General features: G+C 34.1%; 1 protein-coding gene across 1 annotated transcript in view; it reads right to left on the minus strand.

The window, feature by feature from the left end:
* LOC149776300 (dynein axonemal heavy chain 8-like) overlaps window positions 1-26,763 on the minus strand; it is a 565,538-nt gene that overhangs the window by 366,822 nt on the left and 171,953 nt on the right. The window contains exons 26-28 of the mRNA XM_089942774.1: window positions 23,823-23,949; window positions 15,398-15,633; window positions 5,049-5,153 (exon numbers count right to left, since the gene is read on the minus strand). Of these exons, the coding sequence (XP_089798900.1) occupies window positions 5,049-5,153; window positions 15,398-15,633; window positions 23,823-23,949 (468 nt within the window). The remainder of the gene's footprint in view (window positions 1-5,048; window positions 5,154-15,397; window positions 15,634-23,822; window positions 23,950-26,763) is intronic.

The raw sequence follows: 26,763 nt of genomic DNA on the forward strand, positions 1-26,763 counted from the left end.
ATTGTATGTGTCAATATCTAATAATTCAATCGACCGTAACTGCCCAGTTTTGATGTCTGATGCATCTTCATATCAAGATGTCATCTCAATGCACATGTGGAGGCAATAGGTGAATAGCAATAAAATAAGACCCTAGAGATGATTTTTCATCAATGTTAAACACCATAAACGCAGGCCACTGCAACCTGTTGCTCAACAGCTACATTAAAATGCATGATATGCACTCAAGAACATCAATCCTACTGTATAATAAACAGGTACCTCAAATTACACAAGAACCTCAAACATAAAAATTATGCTTTTATGACAATGTATTGGTATAACTGAGTTATCCTCCTTGATATGCCAGCCTATGCCAAGTTTTATAAGTGTAGGAGAAATGTGGTTCCAGATAATGAGGGTTGCTGAAAACACAAAAGTCATCCAAGCATGAAAATTAAGTCAAAATAACCTATTTTGATATGGTAAGACTATTCACTTTGATGTACCTCCACACAGCAATTTTCACAAGTGTCGGTGAAATAGATACTCAAGCATGAAAATTAGTTCAGAATAAGTTATTTTCAAATGGTAGGACCTCTCAGCTTCATATGCATTCATGCTGCAATTTTCACAACTATTAGTGAAACAAGGTTGATAATAAGTTACAATACAAAAAAGTCATTTAAATGTTAATAGGGACACACTGACCCAGTCTTGGTTTGGTCAATCTGCTCTCATTAGAAAGTATTAACATGCCAACTTTCAGGGGTGTGAGTGAACTAGGGTCAAAGATACTGTGGATGAAATAAAAATGCTGAAAATTCAAGTAAGTTAAGGGTTTTGTAAGTTACTTTCTTTGAGCTGCAATCACATACCAAAATGCATGTGTTGGAGAAACAGCATGCATCCAAAACACTGAGAGTTCAACAAAACAAAGCTGAAAATACAAACCTCACTCGTATGATAATCACATAATTCTAGTCCAGTTCAGAAACAGACAAGTTACTTTTATCAAGATGCATCTATATGCAAATTTTTATAAGTGTAGCTGAAATAGAATTCTGATTTATAGATGTTACAAATGAACCCAAACCAAAATGCACCCTTGCGGTTAGCTTACCCCAAGGTAGCGGCAAGTTTGTATCAAAATAAGCTTTCCAATGAATATTTTTTAGCTAGAGCAAGCATGGTACCATCTCTGACAATTTTCTTGCCAGCATCTGCAAGCTTGCACAAGACTGCAGTTTTTACAACTGGTTGCAAAAATCGTAAGCTTGTAAAACTGCAAGCTTCCACATGTTCAAAAAAGTTCAACAAAGTAAAAAACTTAAAGCAATATATTTGATTGACCGTTTCATTTCCAGCATACTGATTCAAGGCATTATAACCAGTCCATTTATACAGTTATGTATGCATAAACAGAACTGGTAGATACAGAATATGATATATTCTTTGATAACCTGATGCATGATGAAAAACACATTCAAAGTCAAAATATAAGGTACAAGAAAAGAACAGTGACATACAAATTTCAAAGTTTTATTAATCACTTCCAATATTATTAGGCCTCAATGACACATACAATTATTGATTAACAATGTTTGTACACACAACTTACTCAACGATATCTTTAATTGGCTAGCAAGTATTTGTGACATTATAAAGTATATGGTACCCTGGGTGAAAATACACTCTTCAATTAAGCCTATCTTTAAAATGATGGCCATATATGTAGCAAAGCACTGGCACTGACCAATTCTGCATGTCGAACACAGAGGACATTTAACACACACAAAAAACAGACTTTACCAACAACAGATAGTATTTTGTGAAAATACATAACAGTTTATAAATTCCTGTAATTTGCATTATATCTAATATAATCAATATAAAACACCATTAAATAAAATTCTATTAAATATCTAACATTTTCCTAATAAGCTCTTCAGTTTCAAAACTAAAGCAGATAGACATTTTGCTTCCAAGCTGCACAAGCTTTATCCACCAGTCATGTATATGCCATCACATATAGCTTCTTTAATTGTGTAATGGTGAATGATGTTTAGCACAGTGGAAAACCACTATAATGCAATGACTGCAGTCCAAAAATTGATAATAAACATTTTATACGCTATTTCTCATACTTAACACAAAATAATCCCGGTAAGAGAAAAATACCCATACATGTATTTAAAATTTCAGGAACCACACCACGGTCAAATTATATTAAAATTCATATGCGATCTCTTCCCCAAAATGATAATGATTTTTTATTTACTATTTCAGGTACTTGGAACAAAAACTATTTTTAATGTGCGAATGAATAGATGAAATTTCGGGAGTAAAACCACAACCACATTATATCCGAATTCATGTTATCATGGGACGTATTATACTGTACTTTTAAGTTTACAGTAAAAGTAACCGAAAGTGCTTTCTTTTTTAATCTCATCTGTAAGAATGGTAATTTAAGTAAAGCTGACTGCAAAAGAAACATTTTTGTTCCATGAAAAAGTTCTTTCAGTTTTTTTCATTAATACTTTCAAATGCAAAATAGAATGCACCCACAATAGTCCAAGTTGCTTTACAGTGTCAGGTAAAAGCAGTATCTGATGTAAATTTGCTGACATGCTTTTCACCATACAATACAGAGAATAAGAAACAAAATTTTATAAGTTCTTCACTACATAGCAGCTGATCATGAGATAGTGAATCACAGTTCAGCATGAATATAGATTCAACAAGTAGCAAAAAATGCTGAAAAATTTCCTTCTTCAAAATGCCAAACATAACAGGCACTGAATAAAAGAACAATCAGGCTCTACACTCTGATGCCTTCCAGTATTGAGAACAATCTTTAATGCTCCTTGGATGTCAGTGAACAAAGTAGGGTGATTTTATGCTTAACAGTTGATGATATACAACCTCCACCCAATCCGACACTGAAAATTGTTCAGCTGAAAATATTAGGTCAAACTGCAGTAAAGGTAGTCGTCTCATTATCCCCAAAAGTACAATATGCATATAGTCTATAGCTGTTCTATTAATAATGTCAGTATTATTATTAACCCACCAAGATGGTCCTTTGACTCCAAAAATTGGAGAAGAGGTTGCAAATGCATCTTCACCATTAGAAACAAACTCAGACTGACTCCTATTTGGACCATCTATCAACGAAGCATCAAATGGAAACACCCATGTATCTCCATTACTAGTTTTGATAACATTACCTTCTTGATTGCTTTAGGGCAACCATATTTTCCATCGAATCATGTCATATTCATGACAGTACATTTGGCAGGCAAATCAAAAGTATCACACAGTAACATTCCACTCACAATGATTTGACATTCACAATGTGAACAATCTACTTTAATTCCTTTTAAAAACATAATAACATACTCACTAGCTTTAACAATTTTACAACTAAATAGGAGCTCGAAATATATTATTTAAAAATAAATAATCCCAGCAAAAATCCTATGATGTTTGGGTGTTTCCATATAACTTACCTAAGTTAAAAGATTGTTATTAGCAATTTTTCTATTTATTTGTTTCATGATTTACAATATAAAATATCTGTACTAACAACACTCTGAAAAGAGCAAATGTGATCACAAAATCATAAAGAAAATAAAAGTCTGCAATGACATTTAGTTTAAGTAAAATCCACAGACATTACCAAAGGAAGCATATCAGATTCGCTAATTATGCCAAAAACATCAAAGATCCTGATTGGTTTAAATTCTGAGGATTGTTGCAGCTTTTTATTGGATGGGAGGAACTTGTTGCTGCAATCTGAGAACCGAACCTGCTTCATACTTGAAAGAGACTGGAATATTTGTTTAGGAAAATATATCTATTAGCCTTCATAATTACTCAAAATTCGACTGTTTACTGTTGGTTTGACTGGGATGATGATATAACCAGTGTGAATAGCCTAAATATAGTGAAGGATCCTTGGATGAAATGGAACGAGTATTTTCCTGGAGAAGAAATAACCACCAACTTGCCAACGTATGGGTCTTTGGAAAGGAGTCGTTGTCAAGATCAGTGATAAGTTTAAAGCAGAAATACACAAATTAGAAGTATAAATTGACAAATTTTATTTAAATTTTAAGTTAGATTTCAGAACACAAATTATTACCTCATTGGTACTATTTTATATATTCTGCTAAAAGGGAAGTTTGGTGTGATGTCATTCTAATGGCCCAAAAATATGTTACACTGCAAAAGTGTGTCAATATTTGGAACCATTATCAGCAAACCATATTACAATTTCATAACTCTTTTTACTTGTAAGATAGCTATATTTTCATGTAAAAATATCAATGATTAATGGAAAAATAGTTTATGTGCATCTTAGAATGTGATAGGTTATTTTCTGATTAACATTAATTAATAAAGAATAGGTGATTTCTCTCATCTGATACATGCTTTACCAAATGGATTTTTACACATGGTTTAGAACTCTTATTTCTTCATTGCAAAAATAACTTTCTATCTCAACAGCTTGTATACATCCAAAGCATTAACTAACCATTTACTTTACACAAGAACCTTTGAATGCCTTTACAGCATTTCAATGAACATACATTTAAGATCCTGAATTCAATTTGTATATAAGCACATTTGGACACCCATGTACAAAGCACATTTTGATGCTGTTATGACAATTAATAAGCAATATACACAAAATTGATAAAATGGTTTAAATTTAAGTTCAACTGAACATAAACAACACTGCTCTAAAATTTCCAGGCAGTATTCACACTCAATCATTTATGTAACGTGTTCCATTTATAGCACACAACACTCTGTGGTTTGAAACCCGAATGCCAACAGCCTACATTGCAACAGGGACAAAAAACTTAATGGGTTAAGAATATCAGGCAGCTTCTTTTCAAGCCCGGTTTATTTTCATGAACAGAACGTCGTAAGAACCACACAGCTTATCTTTCTGGTAGCCATAATTTTGAGAATGGCATAATTACAAAATCTCTTGTTATTATACTGTTAATGACAACAGTACATTAAGTATAAATGTACATATCTAGCATACTTACTGATCTAGCAAGAAGCTTCTGGAAAGAATACCTTAGCGTATCAACCTTGTCAATCTCTTCCTTTGATACTGTTACCTCAAAGTCATGAAGCATAGTATATGACTCCTACATAAAAACACATACAGAAAATGATTAATAAGGCAGTGCAACAGCATATAATAATCTTCATAACTTAATGGTAAGAAGAAACCTGCATGCACATGCAACAGTTTGTTTGGTTCTCATATGAACAATGAAATTATAGACAGAAGCTTACACACAACAATCAAGTTTTGCCCTTCATGAAAGTGTTTAAGTTCTGTGAAGTGGATATATTACCAAGTGAACGATTTCAACCCTGCACAATCACCCAGTACAAAATGTCAAAATCTCTTATATAATTAATATCACCTAAGACCTAAATCACATAGCAGAATCCCTCAAAGGGATTTACACTCTATTCCCACAAAAAATGTCCAGAAATCCACGATAAAGTCAAACCTGCCTTTTCATTCTTTTAAACAGTAGAGTATTAAGACCATCTCAAATAATCCCCAGTAATCCAACACACCAATTTTGCCTAAAATGGTTCTTACATGTTGAAGTTAAAATGTTTACACATCATATACAAAAGTCTTTGTCAAAGCATTTAACCTTAAAATTATTACCACTGAATGAGGATAAGTGAACATGAATTGTAACTGTAATAATAATAATAAGAATAAGAATAATGCTTTATTTATACTTGACAAGTTTGAAAACTGCATGCACATGCAACAGTTTGTTTGGTTCTTATATGAACATTAAAATCATAGACAGAAGCTTAAATGCAACAATCAAGTTTTGCCCTTCATGAAAACGTTGAAGTTCTGTGAAGTGGAAATGCTACCAAGTGAACGATTTCAAACCTGCACAATCACCGGTACAAAATGTCAAAAACACTTATATAATTAATACCACATAAGACCTAAATCACACAAAGGGATTTATACTCTATTCACAAAAAAATATCCAGAAATCCATGATAAAGTTGAACACTTGTCTTTTTCATTCTTTTAAACTGTACAGTATTAAAACCATCTCAGGTAATCTCCAGTAATCTCAACACAGTAATTTTGCCTAAAATGGTTCTTACACGTTGAAGTTAATATGTTCACACATCATATACAATTTAACCTTAAAACTGTTACCAATGAATGAGGATAAGTGAACATGAATCGTAACCCTAATAATAATGATAAAGTTGATTTAAATTTTGACAAAAGACCTTACGAATTATATACTGTTGCATAAACAAGGACTGAATTTTCTGTAAAAACAACTTGTCTTATAATTTGTTAAACCAGTCCCCAAGCCTGTATTGATACAGGGGCTCGCATCACTTTTTTAATATATAATACAAGGGATGACAATTTCATTCAACAATTTCGACTACAAATTTGGCTTAAAACAAACAGCAGTCCATTTTCTAATCTGGGTTTCACCCGAATATTCCCATCCCATTTTTTATATTTGGACATGTAGATTGAGGTGTGGGGTCATTGCAATTGCATATAAATAAAATTGGAATTTGCCACCACCATGCATAGTGACACATGATAATCGCTTGCCAGTGGTTTAGCAAATTTAAACTTGTATTATATCGACTCATACCTGCATGAAATTGATAGGAAAATGATTTATAAGTATTATAAACATTTGGTCTTTAATCCGCTGACAGATTAGACAAAAGTAGAGCACAGATGAAACCTGACTATGTACTCGCCATTTGCATTACTAGTGACATGACTTCACAAATCTCAAACAACGAGATCGAAGTCCAATAGTCACGTGATATCAACAACAAACTACTATTTAATTTTGTAAGTCAGATACTTTTGGTAAAAACCAGCAATCTGGCCAGTCTAGTTATCAAGCAGAAAGCACATGTCAAAGTGGTAGTCACATGATACAAAACTCAAGAAGTTGTTATTGGAATATATAAATACGGAGAATTATGTGTTCTTTCAATTTTGTATTTTTATTACAATCAGCATGCGACTTTTATTTAATATTTTTTTTCTTTTTTTCTCTACAACATTTGAAAATGTGGGTTGTTACATTTGTGAAACTCATGCAACTAGCAATGCAAATTGCGAGTACCAGGTAACATTTCATCAACGACGTAGTTTTATCTTGTCTTTCAGCAGATTAACGATATAATACTCAAAATTTCTGAGAAAATAAGTAATTTTCATATAGATTTCATGCATGTATCACTTGATCTAACACCGTTTAAGTTTTCTCAGCTATCCGGTAATGGTATGCAACAACCATACTGGCCACCTGTGATGACAGACTGGTTTTCATACCTTCTATGTAATGAAAGATACAGCTATCAAGCTCTACTAGATGAATCTAATCCACTGAGCATTTGGATTATCTGCCATTACTGCATTGCTCTATTTTTTCCTTGTGCCAGTCCACAGGCCAAGGACATTATCCATTCTTCCAATGTATAAGATGAGGTGTAGAATGTAGTATTTGGGGGAGTAAACTGATTTTAATAATGGAATACTTGCCTGCTGTGATTGCATAGCTAACCTATTTTCGTGCCAAAAACTCACTGCTCGATGTTAATACATCCTCCCCCAGAGTGGAGAAAAGACAGTATGATATTTTGCACACCACTCTTTATGCTGCCTAGACATATGCAAAAGGTAGATGTTGCTTGTCATCTTTCTCACAGACGAAAACACATGACATCAGAGATGGGGTGGGAGGGCATTCAGCAACAGAGGCAGGTAAGTATTCCATACTTAAAACTAGATTTACACCAGCCAAAACAAAAATGGGTCAGGTGAGTAGGCTACTGTCACTCATCATATTGATCAAAAATAGAAACTGAGTTATACTCACTCTAGTAAGAGAGGCACATCTATAGAAGGTTGATGTCTCTCTGAAGCACATGTAGTGCTGTAACAATGGACCCAAGAGAGAAACAAAATCACAAGAAGGATTGTGGTGCTCCACCTACCTAATGGGAGCATTTGCTGTTGTGGTGATCAACCTCCATAACAGGAGAGGGTGCAACCCGCTGTCAAAGTGTTCTATCTCCAAATAAGTGGTTGTAAAGCACTACTGCAGTGGTCATCCTTCTAAATGAAGGGTGCAACCAGCTGTAAACTGGAGACAGCCAGTGTCAACAGACAAGAAATAATCTAACTTCATCCTACAGAAGCTATAGCGAGTAGGAACACAGTTTGAGTGTGTGGTTTTGAAAAGAACTTTCACTCAATGCTTCACATGTGGTCAATAGGGCTCAAAATACTTAATAAGATTGGCAAGGTGTGAATCTGAACTGATTCCATGCTCTGAAAGAAAGTGTCTTTGGGGTGGCAGCCTAACAGCACTTGACAGTGAATACTGAACTTCTTTTTTGGTCTTAAAAAGGAACAAAAGGAAACTCAGCAATGGAAGTTAGGATCAATATGTTTCCTACTGCACCAAAAACGGAAGAGTCTCCACTTGGTATTATACACCTTGGATGTAGAAGCCCTCATAGTCTGAATAATGCAACTGGCAAGCCACACATTAAGGCAGAAAATGTGTGGGCTGTTATGGAGAAGTGATTGCAAATGTTGCAAAAGGACATCCCCCCTGTAAGGTGGAGTCACGAGTCAATCGATCGAGGAGATGATTGAACAATGATCGCTGGGGGCCACAGTCAGGCAATGAGGATGATCTGAGCAGTGGAAGTTCTGAAGTATTGCTTTAGCAGTTGGAAGGTAGGAAGGCATAAGTGAAGAGGCGATCCCCGTGGAAGCTGAATGCATCTACTGCCCATGCTCTCTGATACAGAACCAAGAGACACATAATGGGAAGTTCGCTGTTGAAACTGGTCACAAACAAGTCCACTAGGAGTCTTCCCCAGAGAAAGAACAGGATCTCTGTTACTAAGTGGTGAAGAGACCATTCTGTGATGCTGGCTTGGTCTGTTCTGGACAGGCTGTCAGAGAATATGTCCATCTTGCCCAGAATTTGGCAAATTTAGTTTATGACATTCTCTGAGACAGCCCAGATGAACTGATTCCAAACTGCTATGCAAAGAGAAGGGGTACATGTACCACCTAGATGTTATAGATAAGCTACAATAGACATATTGTCTGATTCAATGACAAATCGCTTCCTTATTATGTAAAAGCACTGTTGCAATGCTAGAAATACTGATTCCATTTCTAAGCTGTTGATGTGGATGCGGAGGGATAATTCAGCCAGAATTTTAAAAAAATTTGGAGAATTATGACCTTTGGCTCATAATGATTACCCCAACTGGACTGGTTAATAGAAAATCACTGTCAAGTTTTCACCTTGCAAGGAGGAGGAAATGTAGAAGATGCATATGGAGACGTCCTACAGGAACCAAATCAGCAGTGGTATCAAGGTTCCAAGACGAAAAAGATAAAGGCAAGCAGATATTAAGGTTTTCTCTCTTAGCATCTCTAGGAGAACCAGAATTTGATCTACCCAATCCAGATGAACCCGGACAAAGTTATGCTTCATGATGCAGTCAATTCCCACATACGGTCCTGTGGTGGAACAAGTTCTTACTTTTCGAGAGTTGAGCCTTGTAGTACTCCAGATCTAATTTTTCCAGTTTCTGTCTATTGAGTACCACAAGGCTCAATTCTAGGTCCTTTACTATTTATTTTATTTATTAATGACCTACAACTTTTACTAAGGTGGCAATCTACAGTTTGATATTATGCATGGGGTTAGAATTTTAAAGAGAAAGGATTTCATCAGGTTTCCTCATTGTTTAAACTAACTGCTTAAAAAATGACCTAGTATATTTTAAGTATTGTACAAAGAACCTTTAATTCCCATTATTCTGGTGTATGATTGATGGGTGTAATATGAGTTATAGAGTATACAGCATGGCCTTACTCCAGATAAGCGTCTTTCAAAAATTGCTAAGCTCAGTTTGGTCACCTTCACTTCCTGGACTTCAGAGGTAAATTGTATTAAAAAAAAGAGCAGATATCTTTTTGTACAATTTATATATGTAGTAATTCGGCCATTGTACTTTCAGAAGCTGGTATTGTCCAGTTGGGCAAATTTCTTTTTTCCCAATTCTAGTAGGTGATAAAGATAGTGTACTTCAGACTAAGTCAGACTGATTTTTTTAGCATAATGGAGCAGTCATTTTAGTTACCAGTGTGTTTAGATCATGTACAATTTCCATAAGTAGAATATCCACACTACATCAAAGTAGCATAGAGGTATGCCATCATTATCACCACTGTGCATATTTCAAATGCAAATAACCTCACCTTACATATGTGACTCTCTCAAAAGTGCATAATAACTAATATTGTTCAATGTGCATAATAACTGGTATTGTACTGTCTGAACCTGGAACAATAAGATATATAGTACCACAAGACTCAATTCTAGCTCCTTTACTATTTATATTATTCATTAACCCATTTTATTCTGTTTACCAATTTCAACTGCAGTGCCTGATGCCTGAGAAGCAATTCTAAATACATTGTGGTGAAACAGAGCATCATACAGCAGAAGCTGCAGAAACTGTGACTACCTTCACCATGTTTACAAAAATGTTGTAACAATGTTATTTCTTTTATAAATTATATAAAACTATATATCTCTGAAATAGTAATAAAATTTGCAACACAGTGATAAATGTTTTGTTATCATTTACCAACGTACATGCTCACAACTGTATTTTGAAATATGACTTGAAAGAAGAAGAAAAACAAATTAAAAAACTTACTATGATGTTCAGTGACTCTTTTACCCATGAAGATGAATGAAATGCTCTAATAGAATGCAAATAAAATAAAGATAATTCAATTTCTAGTATTTTGGTCCAAATTTGAAGTTTCTAGCACTGTTAGTTCAAAAGTTATAATAGTTTTGCTAAAATTGGACAACATGACACATGGAACAATTTGTTTACTTCACATTCTGGAACATGTACTGCAGCGTGCAGTTTCTCATGAAAACTTTTCACAAATTAATCCTAGAGATCTTTCCGCGGATCGAACCCATGACCTTCCGCATCCAAGACAGACGCTCCATGACCTTCCGCATCCAAGACGGAAGCTCTAACCTCTAGGCCACCAGAATGGTCGCAAATGGTCTGTCATGATAGACTATTTGGTATTTTGGTATATAATAACCTATGATGGACTGAACATATCAAACATATCAGCTAAGAAGTCAATTTAAGGTTATGGCTTCTCAGTAGGATAAGACTTTTTCTCCCTGAAAGGCATACAGAAACTATTTTATAACAGTTACATACAATACAGTATGGGGTAATTTAAATAATAAAAACATAGCAGAGCTGGCACATCTTCAAAAAAGAGCATTTGGGCTAATATCAATCTAGAAAGAAATCAAGGAAAATTCAGCTGGTAAGTTAAAGATATTACTTATTAAAGAACAAATCTGTTATAGAAAAGCCAAATTAATGTACAGGATATCCAATAATAGTGCTCCTGAATATTTACAATCACTGTTCCAGTAATACCCTCCACCTGTGATCCATGTCTACCAAACAGTATAAAATTCCCAAACCAAATATGGAATTATTTTTAAAAGGTTTCCAAGACACTGGAACTTTGCTCTGGAATAGTATTCCAGTTCAGATTAGAAATGCCCACTCTATTTCCTTCCTCCAAACCCAATATATCCAGCGGCTTCATAGATAGCTAAAACAAATAAATTCCTTTGTATGAGGGCCTCAAGGTAGATTATTTCTTAGCTAATTGTGTTACCCTGTTTAAATAAAGTCATTATTATTAATTATTAGTATTATTATTATTATTACCCAACTGAGTTATGATGGACCAAATGTGGAACAGATTCTGATGAAGAGACTGAACTTGGACACTGTAATCAGCCAGTCATTGAAATACTGGAGAATCTATCTTTCCAGTATTCAGACATAGGCTGCTACCATTCAAAAATATCCAGGTGAAGACTGGATGTGGATGAGATTGTGAAAAAGACCACCGTATATATGCAAAAATGGAGATATTTGCAGTGTGGAGGAAATATTGGAATGTAAAAATAGGCATCCTTTAAGTTGATGGAGACAGCCCAATATAACTTACAAAGAGTGTTTCAGACTGACGAGGTCATCTCAATCTTGAAGGTTTCCTCCAAAAGACACTGGTTGAGTGGGGAGTGATAGATTATGATTCGAAATTTCCTGCATTTCATTGTGAACAGGAAGATTCAGGAGAAGGAGGGAGACTGATCATTGAAGACCATCTTAACTGCCACCTTCTGCAAGAGTGTGTGAGCCTCTTCCCTTGATTTCACCAGATTTAACTGGGGAAAGAAAATAGGGGGTCCTTGACAGTGGGAGCTGATACTAAAGCTGGAGTCAATAACCCTCATTTATTATGGAGAGGACCCACTTATTGCCCATAAAGCTTGGCCATGCCCCAGAGAAAAGGCCATGGCTAGCACCTACTGGGACATTCAGGGAGTGGATATACAACAGGAGAGGAGAGGAAGCAACCTGCTACCTGAAGCAAGTATGCTGTTGGAGATGTGAGAAATGTTCATTATCTCCTACATGAGAATGTTGAACAATTTTCCATCTGTGGGGGTGGGTGTATTCACATCAAATAGACTGAGTTTTTTGAACAAAATTACATTAGCTATGCAATAACTGAGGGAGAAGTAATTGCTACTATTAAAATAAAAAACCAATACAATCCCAGTCTGTTAAATTAATCTGCTTCCGACAATTAGCATACTGTCCTTGTTAAACTTGGACCATGACTAATGTACATCAGAGTGGTAATGGTTAAAGGATTGTGCAATAATATCATAGAATTGAAATTAGATTTACTCCAACTTACACACATATACAACTAAATTTTAACCCTTTACCTCATTCAAGCATCTTTGGACACCTCTACTCAATTCGCATGGAAATGCCTTTTGACGCCACTACTCCAATTGCATGGAAGCGCCTTTTGACACCTGCTGTAAACATCAGCCATTTTAAGCTGTTTTTTTTTTTTAGCGCCATGTTTGGGGGAAAAAACCTACATTCATTTCTGTGAATGACAATTACGTCAGATCACGTGCTCACTGTTTATGCACTTGTCGATATCTGCTATTTAAAGAACTGGGTCGTAATCTCCACTCTCCAAAATGGCAGTCACAGATTTCATTCCATACGTACGAAGTTTTCACATTTGAATCACAATTATGAAAGCTTCAATAACTTAGGGAAAGGCTCTGATATTGGTGTAGGCAGCAATTAGTTTTTATAAATTATCAAATTCAGGCGACTTAGTGATGTAGAAGCAGATGAAAAACTTGTAAATTTTGAGTATGAGAAATGGCAGCTACAGTTGGTCACGCGGCCTCACTGACACAATGGTGAATGAGTTCTCTCAAGATTTTAAAGCACATAAAAAATTTCTTCCGTGAAAAATAATTACACAGCTATAACAATCGGACTTTACTCTTAAATTTTTCCTCACATAATAGATGTAATGTAAAATGGTTAGAATTGCTGTTAAACGTAACATACACTACACTGCTTGACAGTTAACAGGCAGGCCAATGCATATGGAGTCAAATAGGTAACAGGTGTTCTATTTATAGCGCGCTGCACTTTGTAACTATGCTCTATGCGGTAAAGGGTGAATAGAACTGATACATGACAATAATATTACTGCATTACAGAAAGATTGGTGGCCAAATCAATCAGGTGAATCTACCGTTGTTGTCAGTAGGATGCTCCACCACCACCTGATGGATGCCTTGATAACTGACACAATTAGATCCATAGTACAATAAATACTTTTATTCTGGTGCACCACTGATCAAAGGTAAAATGACAAGAAGATATAGAATAACAGACGGCTGCTTTCATGACCTCAAAAAAAAAAAAAACATGATTAAGAAATGTCTGAGGTCCAACAAGAGCGCTGACCAAATGGATTTTGATTTTGAATAAAGTTCTCTCAACAAGCAATTGGTGTGCTCTTTCAGTGGTCTTAACAATACAATTATTGATGGTTACTACTGAAATGTCAATATTTTTCTAAACAGACAAAAGGACTGTTGTAACGCTTTCTGTATCCACTTGATCTAACTAAATTGAATCAGAAGGCTTTTACAGGGCAAGGAGTCAATCTTGATCATCCCATGTAAAATTCAACTGAGACTGGAGATTCCAATAGGACAAGGAATAATAGATGGTACCTGACTTTTGGCCAGAAACCACAGTTGGTAATGAAAGAATGAATAATAGTTATCACTGAAATGCAACGGAAAGAACACAAGAGAATCCACCTTAGCATGAGCCTGGTCTCTGAGCTGAAATCACCTCATATGTTCTGCAAAATGTGTGTCCAACCCTATAATGCAGCCTACAGAGAACTTCAGGAGTGTTTCAAACAGTTGTTCTTTTACTTTTAATGGATGATATTGAAAGATCTTGTCCCAGTTAAAAAGGCACAAATTTCCTGTGGATTAGGTAGGGGCTGTTCCATTAAAAATACATGGACACAGGGAAGGCACTTTTAAAGTGGGGTACTCACCCATTGATGCAACTTAAAATTTTCATATCAGTTTAATATGACCTCTGTGAAATCAAATTACCCTAGCATATATTTTTTTTTAAACTGCCTTCCCTGCATACCATGTATGTTCAAATGGAACAGCCCAAGATAGGGATGTGAAAATAAGTCATAAAAGAAGTTCTTCCAAAAACTTCCTGTATTCACTCTTGGGCACGGAAAAGAAAATTGAAGGATCAAACAATAAAGTTTTATAATTCTGCTAAATGATAATGCAGAATGATGACAATCCAACTCAGGGAATCACTGCCATCTCAACTCTGTCTGCATGGGTTCAATGTGGGCCAATGTGGGTATGTGAGAAAGCCTGCCAATCTCTTCCCATGCTACGGTGGTTCTTACTGGGGTTTTCCCAGTTCTTCCTCCACCTGTTATACTGGACACTTTGTATAGCCTCTCCTGCACCGAGAAACAGCACAAAACTCAAAACAACAAAATAACTAACTCAGGCAAGGTCAAATCAGTATCAGGACCAAATCAATATTTATTATGTATTTATTCTGAACATTGCAGACTTTGTTCAACTGCAAGTACAGTTTCAAGATAATGATAAGATTGTGTTTTACTGTTATGTTGAATATTATAATGTCTCATAACTACATCAAGACATTGTATCATGTTATCCAACTGCAGCCCATTTATGTGGAGATCAAAGTAACTAAACTATAAAAATTCAACAGAAGAAAAAAAATGGTAAAACATGACACCATCAGAATTATTTATCCATTGGGTTAGAATTTTCACATTTACCTCAATGGGGGCCAGAGACATGTCAATGGAAATTTGGTTTTCTCGCACATCAGAGAGAGCTGCCATGGCCTGCCTGACATCCTCCAAGTCATGGATGGGACGATACAGTCGCTTAGTGCATTCTTCAATGAACATCAGGACTCCTTCCATCTTGCCTCTGTATTTTTCATTCAAAGCCTTTCCAAACAGAAGTTTCCAGTCTTTGATTTCAACTCTCAGAGCAAGCTTTAGGGGCTCTGTTAAACATCAAGTATTATACATTAAATATGTTTACTACAACAGTAGTCAAAGTATTTTCATTATTATGTGTAACAATATATATCTGGGATTGATAAATACTTCTGCCATCTCTTTTTTAGGTTCAGCAATTCCTACAAATACCTATATCACCTGAAATTCAAATACCTTTTTCCAATCCCAATTTATTCAATACATGCATGAACATAAAAAGGCACAAAAAAAGAACAGGAAACAGTGATCAATAGAGTCATATGCTGTATTTGTAGATTTCAGGAAAGCTTTTGACATGGTGGATCATGAAATCCTTTTGAAGAAACTGAAAATCTACCAGTGTGATGAAAGAACAATTAGATGGTTTACTTCATACTTAAATGAGAGAACACAACATGTTTACATAAATAATGTTCTGTCTGAACCTGAAACAATTAGATATGGAGTACCACAAGGCTCAATTCTAGGTCCACTACTATTCATTTTATTTATTAATGACCTACCACTTTTACTAAGAGACTCAATAACATCTACAGATCTCTATGCAGATGACACAACATTGTCAGACATCCAAAACACAAAGCATGAGCTCGAAATTTCTTTACAGAATGCCCTAAACAAACTGGAAAACTGGTGCACATATAATGGCATGGTGGTAAATACTGGTAAAACTAAAATATTACTTATCTCAACACAGCAAAGAAGGACAAATCTTGATAGTGATGAACTATGTCTGACATGGAAGGATACAAATCTGCAAATAGTCTGTCATGATAGGCTACTTGGTGTTCTGGTAGATAATAACCTATCATGGACTGAACATATCAAACATACCAGTAAAAAAGTCAATTCAAGTTTATGGCTTCTCAGTAGGATAAGACATTTTCTCCCTGAAAGGCACAGGAAACTATTTTATAACAGTTACATACAACCCTATTTGGACTACTGTAGTACAGTATGGGGTAATTCAAATGATAAAAATATAGCAAAGCTGGCACATCTTCAAAAAAGAGCATTTGGGCTAATATCAATCCAGAAAGAAAGCAAGGAAAGTTTAGCTGTTTGAGAAAAGCCAAATTAATGTACAGGATATCTCAGAATAGTGCTCCTGAATATTTATAATCACTATTCCAGTATAGGCTACCTGGTAATACTCCCCACCTGCGATCCATGTCAACCAAACAGTATAAAATTCCCAAACCAAATAAGGAGTTATTTAAAAAAAGTTTCCAATACTCTGGAACTCTGCTCTGGAATAGTATTCCAGCTGAGATTAGAAATGCCCACTCTATTTCCTTCTTCCAAACCCAATATATCCAGTGGCTTCAGAGATGCAGCTTAAATAAATGAATTCCTTTGTATGAGGGCCTCAAGGTAGATCAATTTTTAGTTAATTGTGTTACCCTCTTTAAATAAGGTCATTATTATTATTATTATTATTATATGCTGAAGTAGGCTAGATAAAACGAAGCCATGTCACAAGCATTAGGATACCTTTATGGAATTATCTGCACAAGGTGAGTAAAATGTTTTCCAATAAGCTTGTACCTCAAGAAAGAAGATTTGGAATGTTTCAGCCAAAAAAAGTCATCCCATTTAGACGTAAAGACTTGTATGACAGTGTGTTATGTATGTACAATGTAACTTGGTAAACAAAGTACATGTAAATGCAACTGTTATGCCAGCTTGTGTGGGATTTCTGAGATATTTTTCCGTTCATTAGAAAAAGGCTCCAGCATGTGAAATTACAGTTTTAGAAAAGTCTGTATAAAGGGTACCAACAACTTATCTGGTCTGCACCAAAGCATAAAACTATGCCCAAACCAGTAAAAAGTGAAATGTAAGTCAAGCTAACCTTCTTTCGATGTGTGGGTGTGACACTAATAGATATAATCAACTTCAAGTATTGACAGTGCTTGAAAAATAAAACTGTTGTGGTCATGATCTAAATCTGAAAACTTACATGAGAATATACAAAGAGCACATGTACTAACTTTGCCCCACCTCCCCCTACCCTGGGGGTAGATGCTGTGAAACCCAATCAAACTGCTTCAGATATTGGAAGAAAGAATGGTCAAGATGCATCACGGGGAGGGGGATCTTGCAGACTATGCTGCCTGCACCAATGAACAATTCTGCAAGACCTTTCTCCACCCAAACATCAAGGCAAGATAATAAGCAGAACCAGAACAGAATGTTTCTTCAGTACTTTAGGAATCCAGCTCTTAATACATAACAATAAAGAGAGTATAATACACTTTGTACTACACACTACAGTAAAATACATTTGTTAGGAGCTGATATTGAAACTTTTTAACTCTTTGTTTAAAGACAAAATACAAATATATATATATATATATATATATATATATATATATATATATATATATATACACACACATACACATATATGTGCAAAATTATATCCATCTTCTACAGACTTGATATTTTCTTGAAGACATAATTTGCAAACTCTTTGATCTCCTTCAATTTTTGTTCGTTTTCCTTATTCCTCATTGATGTTTAACAGTGCCACTAAATCATGTTCAGAATATTGAAAAAATGCAAATGCTTTTCTGAAAATAAGAGGTAGATCTAATATCAAATATTTGTCATCCTCCAATGACTTGTACCGACTATAGTAAACATATTTTGCAGAACCACCAGCGCTCCCCTACAAAAACAAATTCATGACTTCATGAACAATTATGAACTGTTCATGAATGTTCTTGAAATGTCCATGATCAGTTACTCATTTGAGTTCATGAACAAATATTCATGAAAGTTCCTCAATTAAGTTCATGAACACTTCAAGAATTTTGATGAATCATATACTTGAAGTTCATGAACACACTGATGAACTTATATATCTCTGAGGTTCCTGAAATGTCATGAACTTATTTCATGAACAATTCAAGTACTATGATGCACCACCAAGATATTTCTTAAAAATGTATATGAAATTTCTATATCATTATATTCATAAAATGTTCATGACAATTCATCATACAAACTTCTCACAGTATTAGTGAATTATAATAACCTGAGTAGTTCTAGATTAATATGGGAAAATATTTTCTGGCCAGCATGAACAAAATATATTTGCTATAAAAGCTTTCAATGACTGTTCTAAGGTTTTTGTCCATTACTGTCATAAACTGCAAATTCTATTGATTTAGTTATTGGTTACCAATTTGCCATAAAAACCAAAACATGTAAACAATGATTATCCTGTCTGGATGACTGTGAAAGAAGACATGATATGATTGGTTACTAAACATGCAAGATTTCAGCACCTGAGCCCCCTTTTAACTAAAAATGAAAAAGTATGCATATGGTTCTGCAAAAAGTAAAAACCTCAAACAAAAACCACGGCCTCCGTTGGAATGGACTGATGAGAATATTTTCAATATCATTTTTTTAAGTAGAAGTGCAGAGAAGCAATTATTAAGAATATGAAGAAAATTATTTGTTGAGAGCAAGATTAGGTCGAAAAGCGTGCCCAACCAGGAACATTAAAATTTCGGTGAATATCTTTTTCCACAGGGGCTCATATCATTGTTTACAATTGACTTGACATACATGTACTATATAATAAAAATATAGTTATTATAGAGTACATGACAGGTCAATTGCAAGCAATGATACTAGCCCCTGTGTCTCGTTTCATTTTTTATTATATTACTTTTATTATATTACATTAAATTTGAAAACAATGAGAGCATTTATTTGCTCTTGTTTCATAGGCCGGCTGTACACTGCATCAGTTTTTCACTTGATTGTGTCTGTTTTCGAGGGGAATTGGTTTGTTTGGCGAACTATAAATACTGTATGATGTAATTTACCCACTAGGCATTGCACCATCAGCCATATTGTTTACTGACAAACATGCAGGCCTACAGCATTCAGTAAATCTTATTGTTGTCTTCATCTTTATCTCCTGATAGCTCGTGTGTGTTGTAGAAAAGAGATTTGTTTTTAAAACATTGTTGTGAAACAATGGTATGGAAATAGGACTGAGTGTTTCTGCTTCTATGTATTGTTTAATCCTTATAGATATATGATAATCATAATAATAATCATGATAATAATAATAATCTCTTGTTATTCTTCTTGTTTGTCTAATTTTATCTTTGTATGATTCATTTGTACTTCTTTGGAAGTGAATTACAAGAATATAGTACATTTTAATGATAAAAATTATTTAACTATGCCCATTTTGAATAGAGAAAAGCAAACTAACCCATTAACATTAGCTGAATTTAGAAGAAAAGAATTAATGGTTTTAATTATTTATTATTATTATTAAACATGAAAACGAAGTCATGTTTAAAATTGTTGAAAGAACAATAAAATATGAAAAATATTTAATGACTCAAAAAAGGATCTTAGAATAGCTGTGTACATAATTATTATACTGCATTAAATCAGAAGAATAGGTTTATGAATAGTGTAAAAAACATTTAAGAACAGAACAGAACATCCATGAGTATAGGTTGTTAGGCAGCAAGAAAATCTACAAATCAATCAATCAGATTCATTACTGCTTTTTCAGTATACTAATGAAAGATTATATTACTTTATCCATTTTCTTTAAATACAGTATTTTATAATTTAAATAGTTGTACTGGCCTGCCATATTATCATGTGTTTGGCCAAAATTGCTACTGCAGTCTACTTTGAGATACGAAGTACTGATTCATGACATTACAAGATGGCCAATGTTGAACAACTTTATAGACCCTGCAAACCCAGATGGTATAATAATAATAATGAGGACTTTGTACAGCGCCTAATATTTAGAAGCTCTAACGCTTTACAACATTAGACCACATCTATAAGATAAAAAACATATAATGATATGATTACAAAAACAAACACCATGAAATTAGAAAACATTTTTAAAAAAACATGCTGAGAATATTTAAGGTAGGAAACATTATTAGGTCTTTAAGTTTATTCTTGCAGTCGAAATAAGTGAGTTTTTAAGAGAGAGTATATGCCCTTCATTTTGGGTGTAAATTTGTGCATCATATTAAAATGATTAATGCTCATGCGTGTCATTATGTTGATGGTATTAAATTGTACCTAAATTGGATTTCTTTTGTTCGTCTAATTGAAAAGGAAATATGGCATCCATGATATGAATCTCATGCTCTATTTTACCTGTTGCATACAAATTTGCAAAAAGATGCAAGCATCATTGATCTCTTAACTTTACAAAGGATGTCAGGTTACATAATCAAAATGATTATTATTTTTGTTTTTAAAGGCCAACATGCCAAACCATATTTTTTTTCTTCTTCTCAGCAATAAATGTGGATATATGTACTTTATTACCAAGTAATAAATTCCCATCACTAGTAAAATGAAATGTATTGCATATTATTTAAAATGTTTGCACTTTTTCTTCAATTTAGGGTTGAAACAAGTAAAGATGCGAATCTACAATTAAGAAAACCACCAAAAAACAGCTAAGAAAATAGCAACAAAATAGACCACCAAGATAGCAACACCAAAAGAGACTATGTAACGCCAAATAAGTCCAAGGTAAGATAAAGATGCAGCAATTTTAAACTTGCTAAAAACTTTCTAAGCAACAAGCATTGTGTTGTATCTTTAAGGGTTGAATACAGTAGCCTGGAACGCTGTATTATTGCGGTACTTAATGTTATTATCGGTGCATATTAAAACCTATCTGTTATTGCAGTATTGAGACAAATTGTAAAGTTTCTGACTCTCCCTCTATCTATTCCTATAAAAAATCTTGGTCAATCCAATCATGTAAATGTAAATAAAAACCACATATGGCACCTGTCCCAGATTACCGTACCATGGGGGAACAACTCTATATTACTGTGGTATGTACCTAACTTACATATGGTAGTAAGCACTTATTATAATAAACATAAATTTCAACTTAGTGATAAGATAGAATGTCCATGCTTGCACTGGCTGAATATTTCCACCAAAATAAAGGATGCAATGAATCAATTGAATACACTTATGTCCGTTAAGTTGAAATCCATAATAACAACAACAGAAATTATAAATGAAAAAATATATATCACTTAGTCTGCATTTCACGTGGAACGTGAGCAGAGAAATCTATATATATATAAATGAATCCATTATTAATATTATTATTAATACTGAAATATAAACAATTTTAAAAATAGGTTAACTATTATTGCTTTCCTATTGGTGTAGGATAAGTAGGATCGTAAGCAACATTTTGTCTCGTAATCAAAGCCAATGCAGGTAAGTTCAACTGGAGTTTTGTATGATCAACGTAATTGCATGCACTTTACAAAAAACTGATGTTTATTCTTTTCAATGTAAACTTATAAAAAATGTTGACATTTTAGAGAAAATTGCACAAAAAAATATTTGTGTCATTACTAGCTACAACTTTACCTCTGTAAACAACCAACAGACAGTGCGTATCCAAAATAAATCTGAAAATCCAGTTTGCCACGATAATATACAGCCATAAATAATACAGCATTTGGAGAATACAGTGAAAATATGATCCATTATTTTAAACTTGTCAGGCATTGAGCCAGGAACAGAATATAATCTTGACTGTATTTGTTATAAAGGGTTTACAATGATGGTCCCAAATTCAAAGAACAGTCAGTTAGAGAAATAAAGCATTTTCAGGTTAAATACCTTGTTTTCAGAACTAAAGGATTCCAAACATCATTTGTAAATTGAAGGCTGCCAATAACAGTCATGTTATATGCATACTGTTTGTTTTATTAATTCATCACATTTTATATTTTCAACCAATATTTTTTCTTTTTACAGAACTGATCCAAAAGAATTGTCAGAATATCAAAGAGGCAATGATATACAAGAAAATCAGTGAAGTGCTAAAACCATCATGAAACCAGTATACAGATGGATGGATTTTCCAAATTAAATGGACAATTTGGCACTAAAAAAATCTTATGGGCATTCTTGATATTTGGACCTTGTAAAAAATTTGTTTGTATGTGTTGAACAAATTAAAAATAAAATGTATTCTTATATTCTGTAATATTTTGCTTGATATTATTGTTGGTCCGATGTTTTATGCCAGGGAGGTGTCCAAGGAGTCCTTGGACGATATGTCCATGGACACTTCTGACGATATGTCCATGGACACCGTGGATGATATGTCCTAGGAAACCTCAGCGTATTGGTTACAAAAAAACTTGGAAGTCTGAGGTCAACTTTGGATATTTGACAAAAAACATCTTGGACATTGTTTTTTTAAAAAAAATTTGTCCTTGGACTATTACCTCGGAAAGTCAGCAACCAATACTCCGAGGTTTTTCCCAGGAATATTTTTTTCCTAGGAAACCTCGGAATATGTACAGCCAGGTAATTCCACTAAAGAGTTGACTGGTCCAATGAACCATTCCATAGAGGATATTTGCATGAAACAAGTGAATAGTGGACATATTTCACAAAAGGATGAACAAAATCAGATATATATTACTCAATATTACTCACTCACTGCAAGCAAATTTTCTTTTTATTTCATGCTCACTGTTCATACTGGCTAGCAAGATATACTGTATAACAGACTGAAGAAATAATTCTTATCAGCAGTGTATTGTTTTTGAACTGTAGTGTTTCTGATTTGTTGCACAGAAAATATAAACAGTAACATACTTCTCAATTCAAAGCAAAACAGCCCTTTGAGAAAAAAATTACTTGCACCTTGTTCAATTTTATCTTGAGTCCTTGTTTACAGCTTGACTACATAACTATCTAGTTATGCATGTCTATTGACAGCCAGTTAAAAATGTATGTACATAAATATCAAACTTATTTCTCTCAGGAAATCCAGTGATTCATGGCTAAGCACAAAACAAATGTTACTATGTCCTTTTGTGAAGTAATTTTAGAAGTTATCATCTTCATCACTGTGCAAATATAGCATTTTCATAAGCACTCTGACTCAGTTTCAGAGAAATGATGTCAAAATTAAATTCTTACAGCTTGGATCTCTGAATTTATGAATTTTAGGGACCACTTAATCCATGATAATCTTTAACTCATGAATAAAAGAGAATTCACACTATTTTGTACCAAACATGATCATGTACTACCATATATTTCTGGCGATTTGTGTCCTGCATGTCATAATTGGCAATTGTCTGATGAGAACATTTCAAACAAGGGATTCATAGATATGTCATACCTGTGAATAGTTCAATAGGCCCTACAACCTCAGAGGCTGGAATATCATCAATGTTCGTCTCCAGTTTCTTGAACATGTTCACTTTTGCCCTGTACTCCGAAAGGATTGGATTAGTTGTCAAAAATTCCTGTAAATATGAACATCAAGTATTTCACTGATACTGGTCTTGAAAGCTTCTTTCAAAGAAATAATCACTATGCCTGGTATATCTGGACAAGAGAACAAGAGACTATTCCAAAGTTGAAAATTGGGTGGATGGGGATTTCACCTCCCCAGAAGAAACAAAGGGACCTTTCTACATATAGGATTTCAGATTTGATAAATACATAAAGCTTGGGCCTGTAAATATTAATATCATGCACAACTTCAAGCACTCTGTTAAATTTAATTGGATTGATTTTTAAAAAATTAACATGACTATCACAATCACTTGTTCCAGAATAGAACCTGCACAAATTTGCAACAGCAGCATTTATTCATTTCAGAACAGACACTTTTATTGAAGTGTGAAGAGTTGCAATTAAACTTTGACCAACTTGTGCTGCAAATGTTGTAATATTGAAATTGCTTTTATAGTGCAACTATTATTATTTTACTAAGCTTGTTGGATATTGGTATCAGCATCACTATTCACTGAATAAAGGAGAACCAAGCATGACAAAGTTCCTTCCTATTCTACAGTATAAATATACTACATGGGGGTATTACTCACACCCCTTTTATTGTCAGTATAAAAATTGCATATAACAAAAAAAAAACAGCCAAACCTCTTGCACCCTTTTACAGGTTGCAGAAACATAGATACGGACCGCATGTTTTCTAAGTTTTTACGAGGTGGTGCATCTGCACATTAAAACATCAAAATTAGGGAGCTGTGTCACTGAGGGCAAAAATTCTGACCTGTCTGTGAGGTTCAGATAGTTATCATAACAGGCCATATAACTAATATTGATGCCAGTCAGAAGTGATGGACTGCACCAAACAAAATGAATCAAAAGAGAATTGGTTTAAACTATGTTTCTAATCCAAACATATTCACAGCTTTCCAAGGGTCAAATATCAGCTGACTCTAGCAAACAATTTTACTGATATGATGTTGGTGTTGTCTGACTGCTGAGCATGCTACTGATGATCATATAACATTGATGTTGACAGTTGTTGGTTTGCCCAAAAAAGTGCTGATTTTGACTGCCAACTGTAGCATGTAAAAACATGAAAAGAGATGAATCTATAGCTCTTAACAAACGATTCCCATACTTTTTTCTGTTAAAGATTACCCTTGTTGATTTTTGAGAAAAGATATATTTACAGGCAAGCTAAGTAACCAAACCATTGTTTCCCCTAAATGCTTCAAATGAATCTCCAGGAATCAATAAATTCTTATTTGCAAACCTTGATCAATCTTTTCCTGCACAACTATGCTCTTGTATGCTTCTTTTGACACAATAAAATTAGATATTAAGAGTGATGGAACAGAGTATATTTCATATGAAATGCTCTCTGAATATATTAAAGTATGCATTTCCAAATCCTTAAGTGAAATAAAAAACATAATTCATTTACTTTGATCCTTATGCAGTAACCAGGAATATCCACTGTTTGTAAATATGGTTGAAATTCACATTCAAATATCAAGTATTCTCTGCCAAACTTGATCTCAATTTCTTACACAGCAACTGTGTTAATAGACTCCTAAGGAGTTCAAATTGTTAGAGGTATATTTTAATCCCAACACTTTTACAAAAGCTTATGAAATTAGCAATGGGAAGATCACAATGGAAATGCTCATTACAATCGACAGTATGTTCTCAAACAACAGAACCGAAACTAAATCTATGTCTTATAAGTATATAGGTGCTTACTAAATTGGTTGAAATCCTACTAAAACCAGTAACAAAATCTTGCAAAAAAACAACCTTTTTCATAAAACCCATAATGACAAACAAATGAAGTGACATATACATAATATGTGAAATATAAACGTGCACGAGGGATGTTAAGATTTTAAGTGTCGATCAAACATGACCAGTAAAAGTCTCCACAGTTTTTGTAGTTTTTTCAGCTCATGTTTGTTTAAGAACTTATCTATGTACGAACTATTTGGGTATGGTTGAATATGGAGCCAGACCTGCCAACCCTGACAAGTCTGTCTCAGTAAAGAAGTTGATTTTTTTCCCATAAGATTGGCCAGTTTTCAGTAAGGTGTAATACAATATCATAAATTGCTGCTGTAAAACTGGAAAACGTAATTAAAAGTTAGACACACCAACAATAAACATTATGTTTAACTGAAAAGTTTATAAAGTAAGCATAGACTATATTTATCACTAATACAGTTGCACTAACTTTAATTCCAAACCCTATGCAACTCAATGGCTTGTTGCTATATCTCAACATAATTCTTGGAAATTCTTTTCAATGACACATGAGGATGGCAATCATATCTCCCGCCGTGAGACATACTCAAAGTGGCACGTGATGTCCAATAAACGTAATTGTGTCCTTTCAAGCTTTTATTCACAGGAATCTGAATATTCCTTCTTATTATTCTGTGTGAATATTACCATATTTACCATATATGTTGGGACATCGTATTTTCTGGGACACCATAAGTTAATTTTAAAAGAAATTTTTTTGTGCACTGTATGTTGTGGAACACATCATTTTTCTTTAGTCATAAGTTGTGGGACACCTTTTAAATCATTCAAAAATTACATGTCAGAAACTGCACTCCAACTGAAATTTTATTTTAAAACATATAAAACTGTGTACTTCAGATAAAAGTCTTTAATCCACAGCAGCAGCATGTCATCAACACAACCCTCAGCATGCACATGAATGATTCATTCTTTCAGTACATGAATATTTTTTTAGCTTTCTCATACCATGAAAAATTGTTAGAGGCAACACATCACCTAAGTGGAAACTACAAGGACAAAAG

Source organism: Sinohyriopsis cumingii, chromosome 18 (assembly GCF_028554795.1).
Source record: "Sinohyriopsis cumingii isolate HCF-2022 chromosome 18, ASM2855479v2, whole genome shotgun sequence".
NCBI lineage: Eukaryota > Metazoa > Mollusca > Bivalvia > Unionida > Unionidae > Sinohyriopsis > Sinohyriopsis cumingii.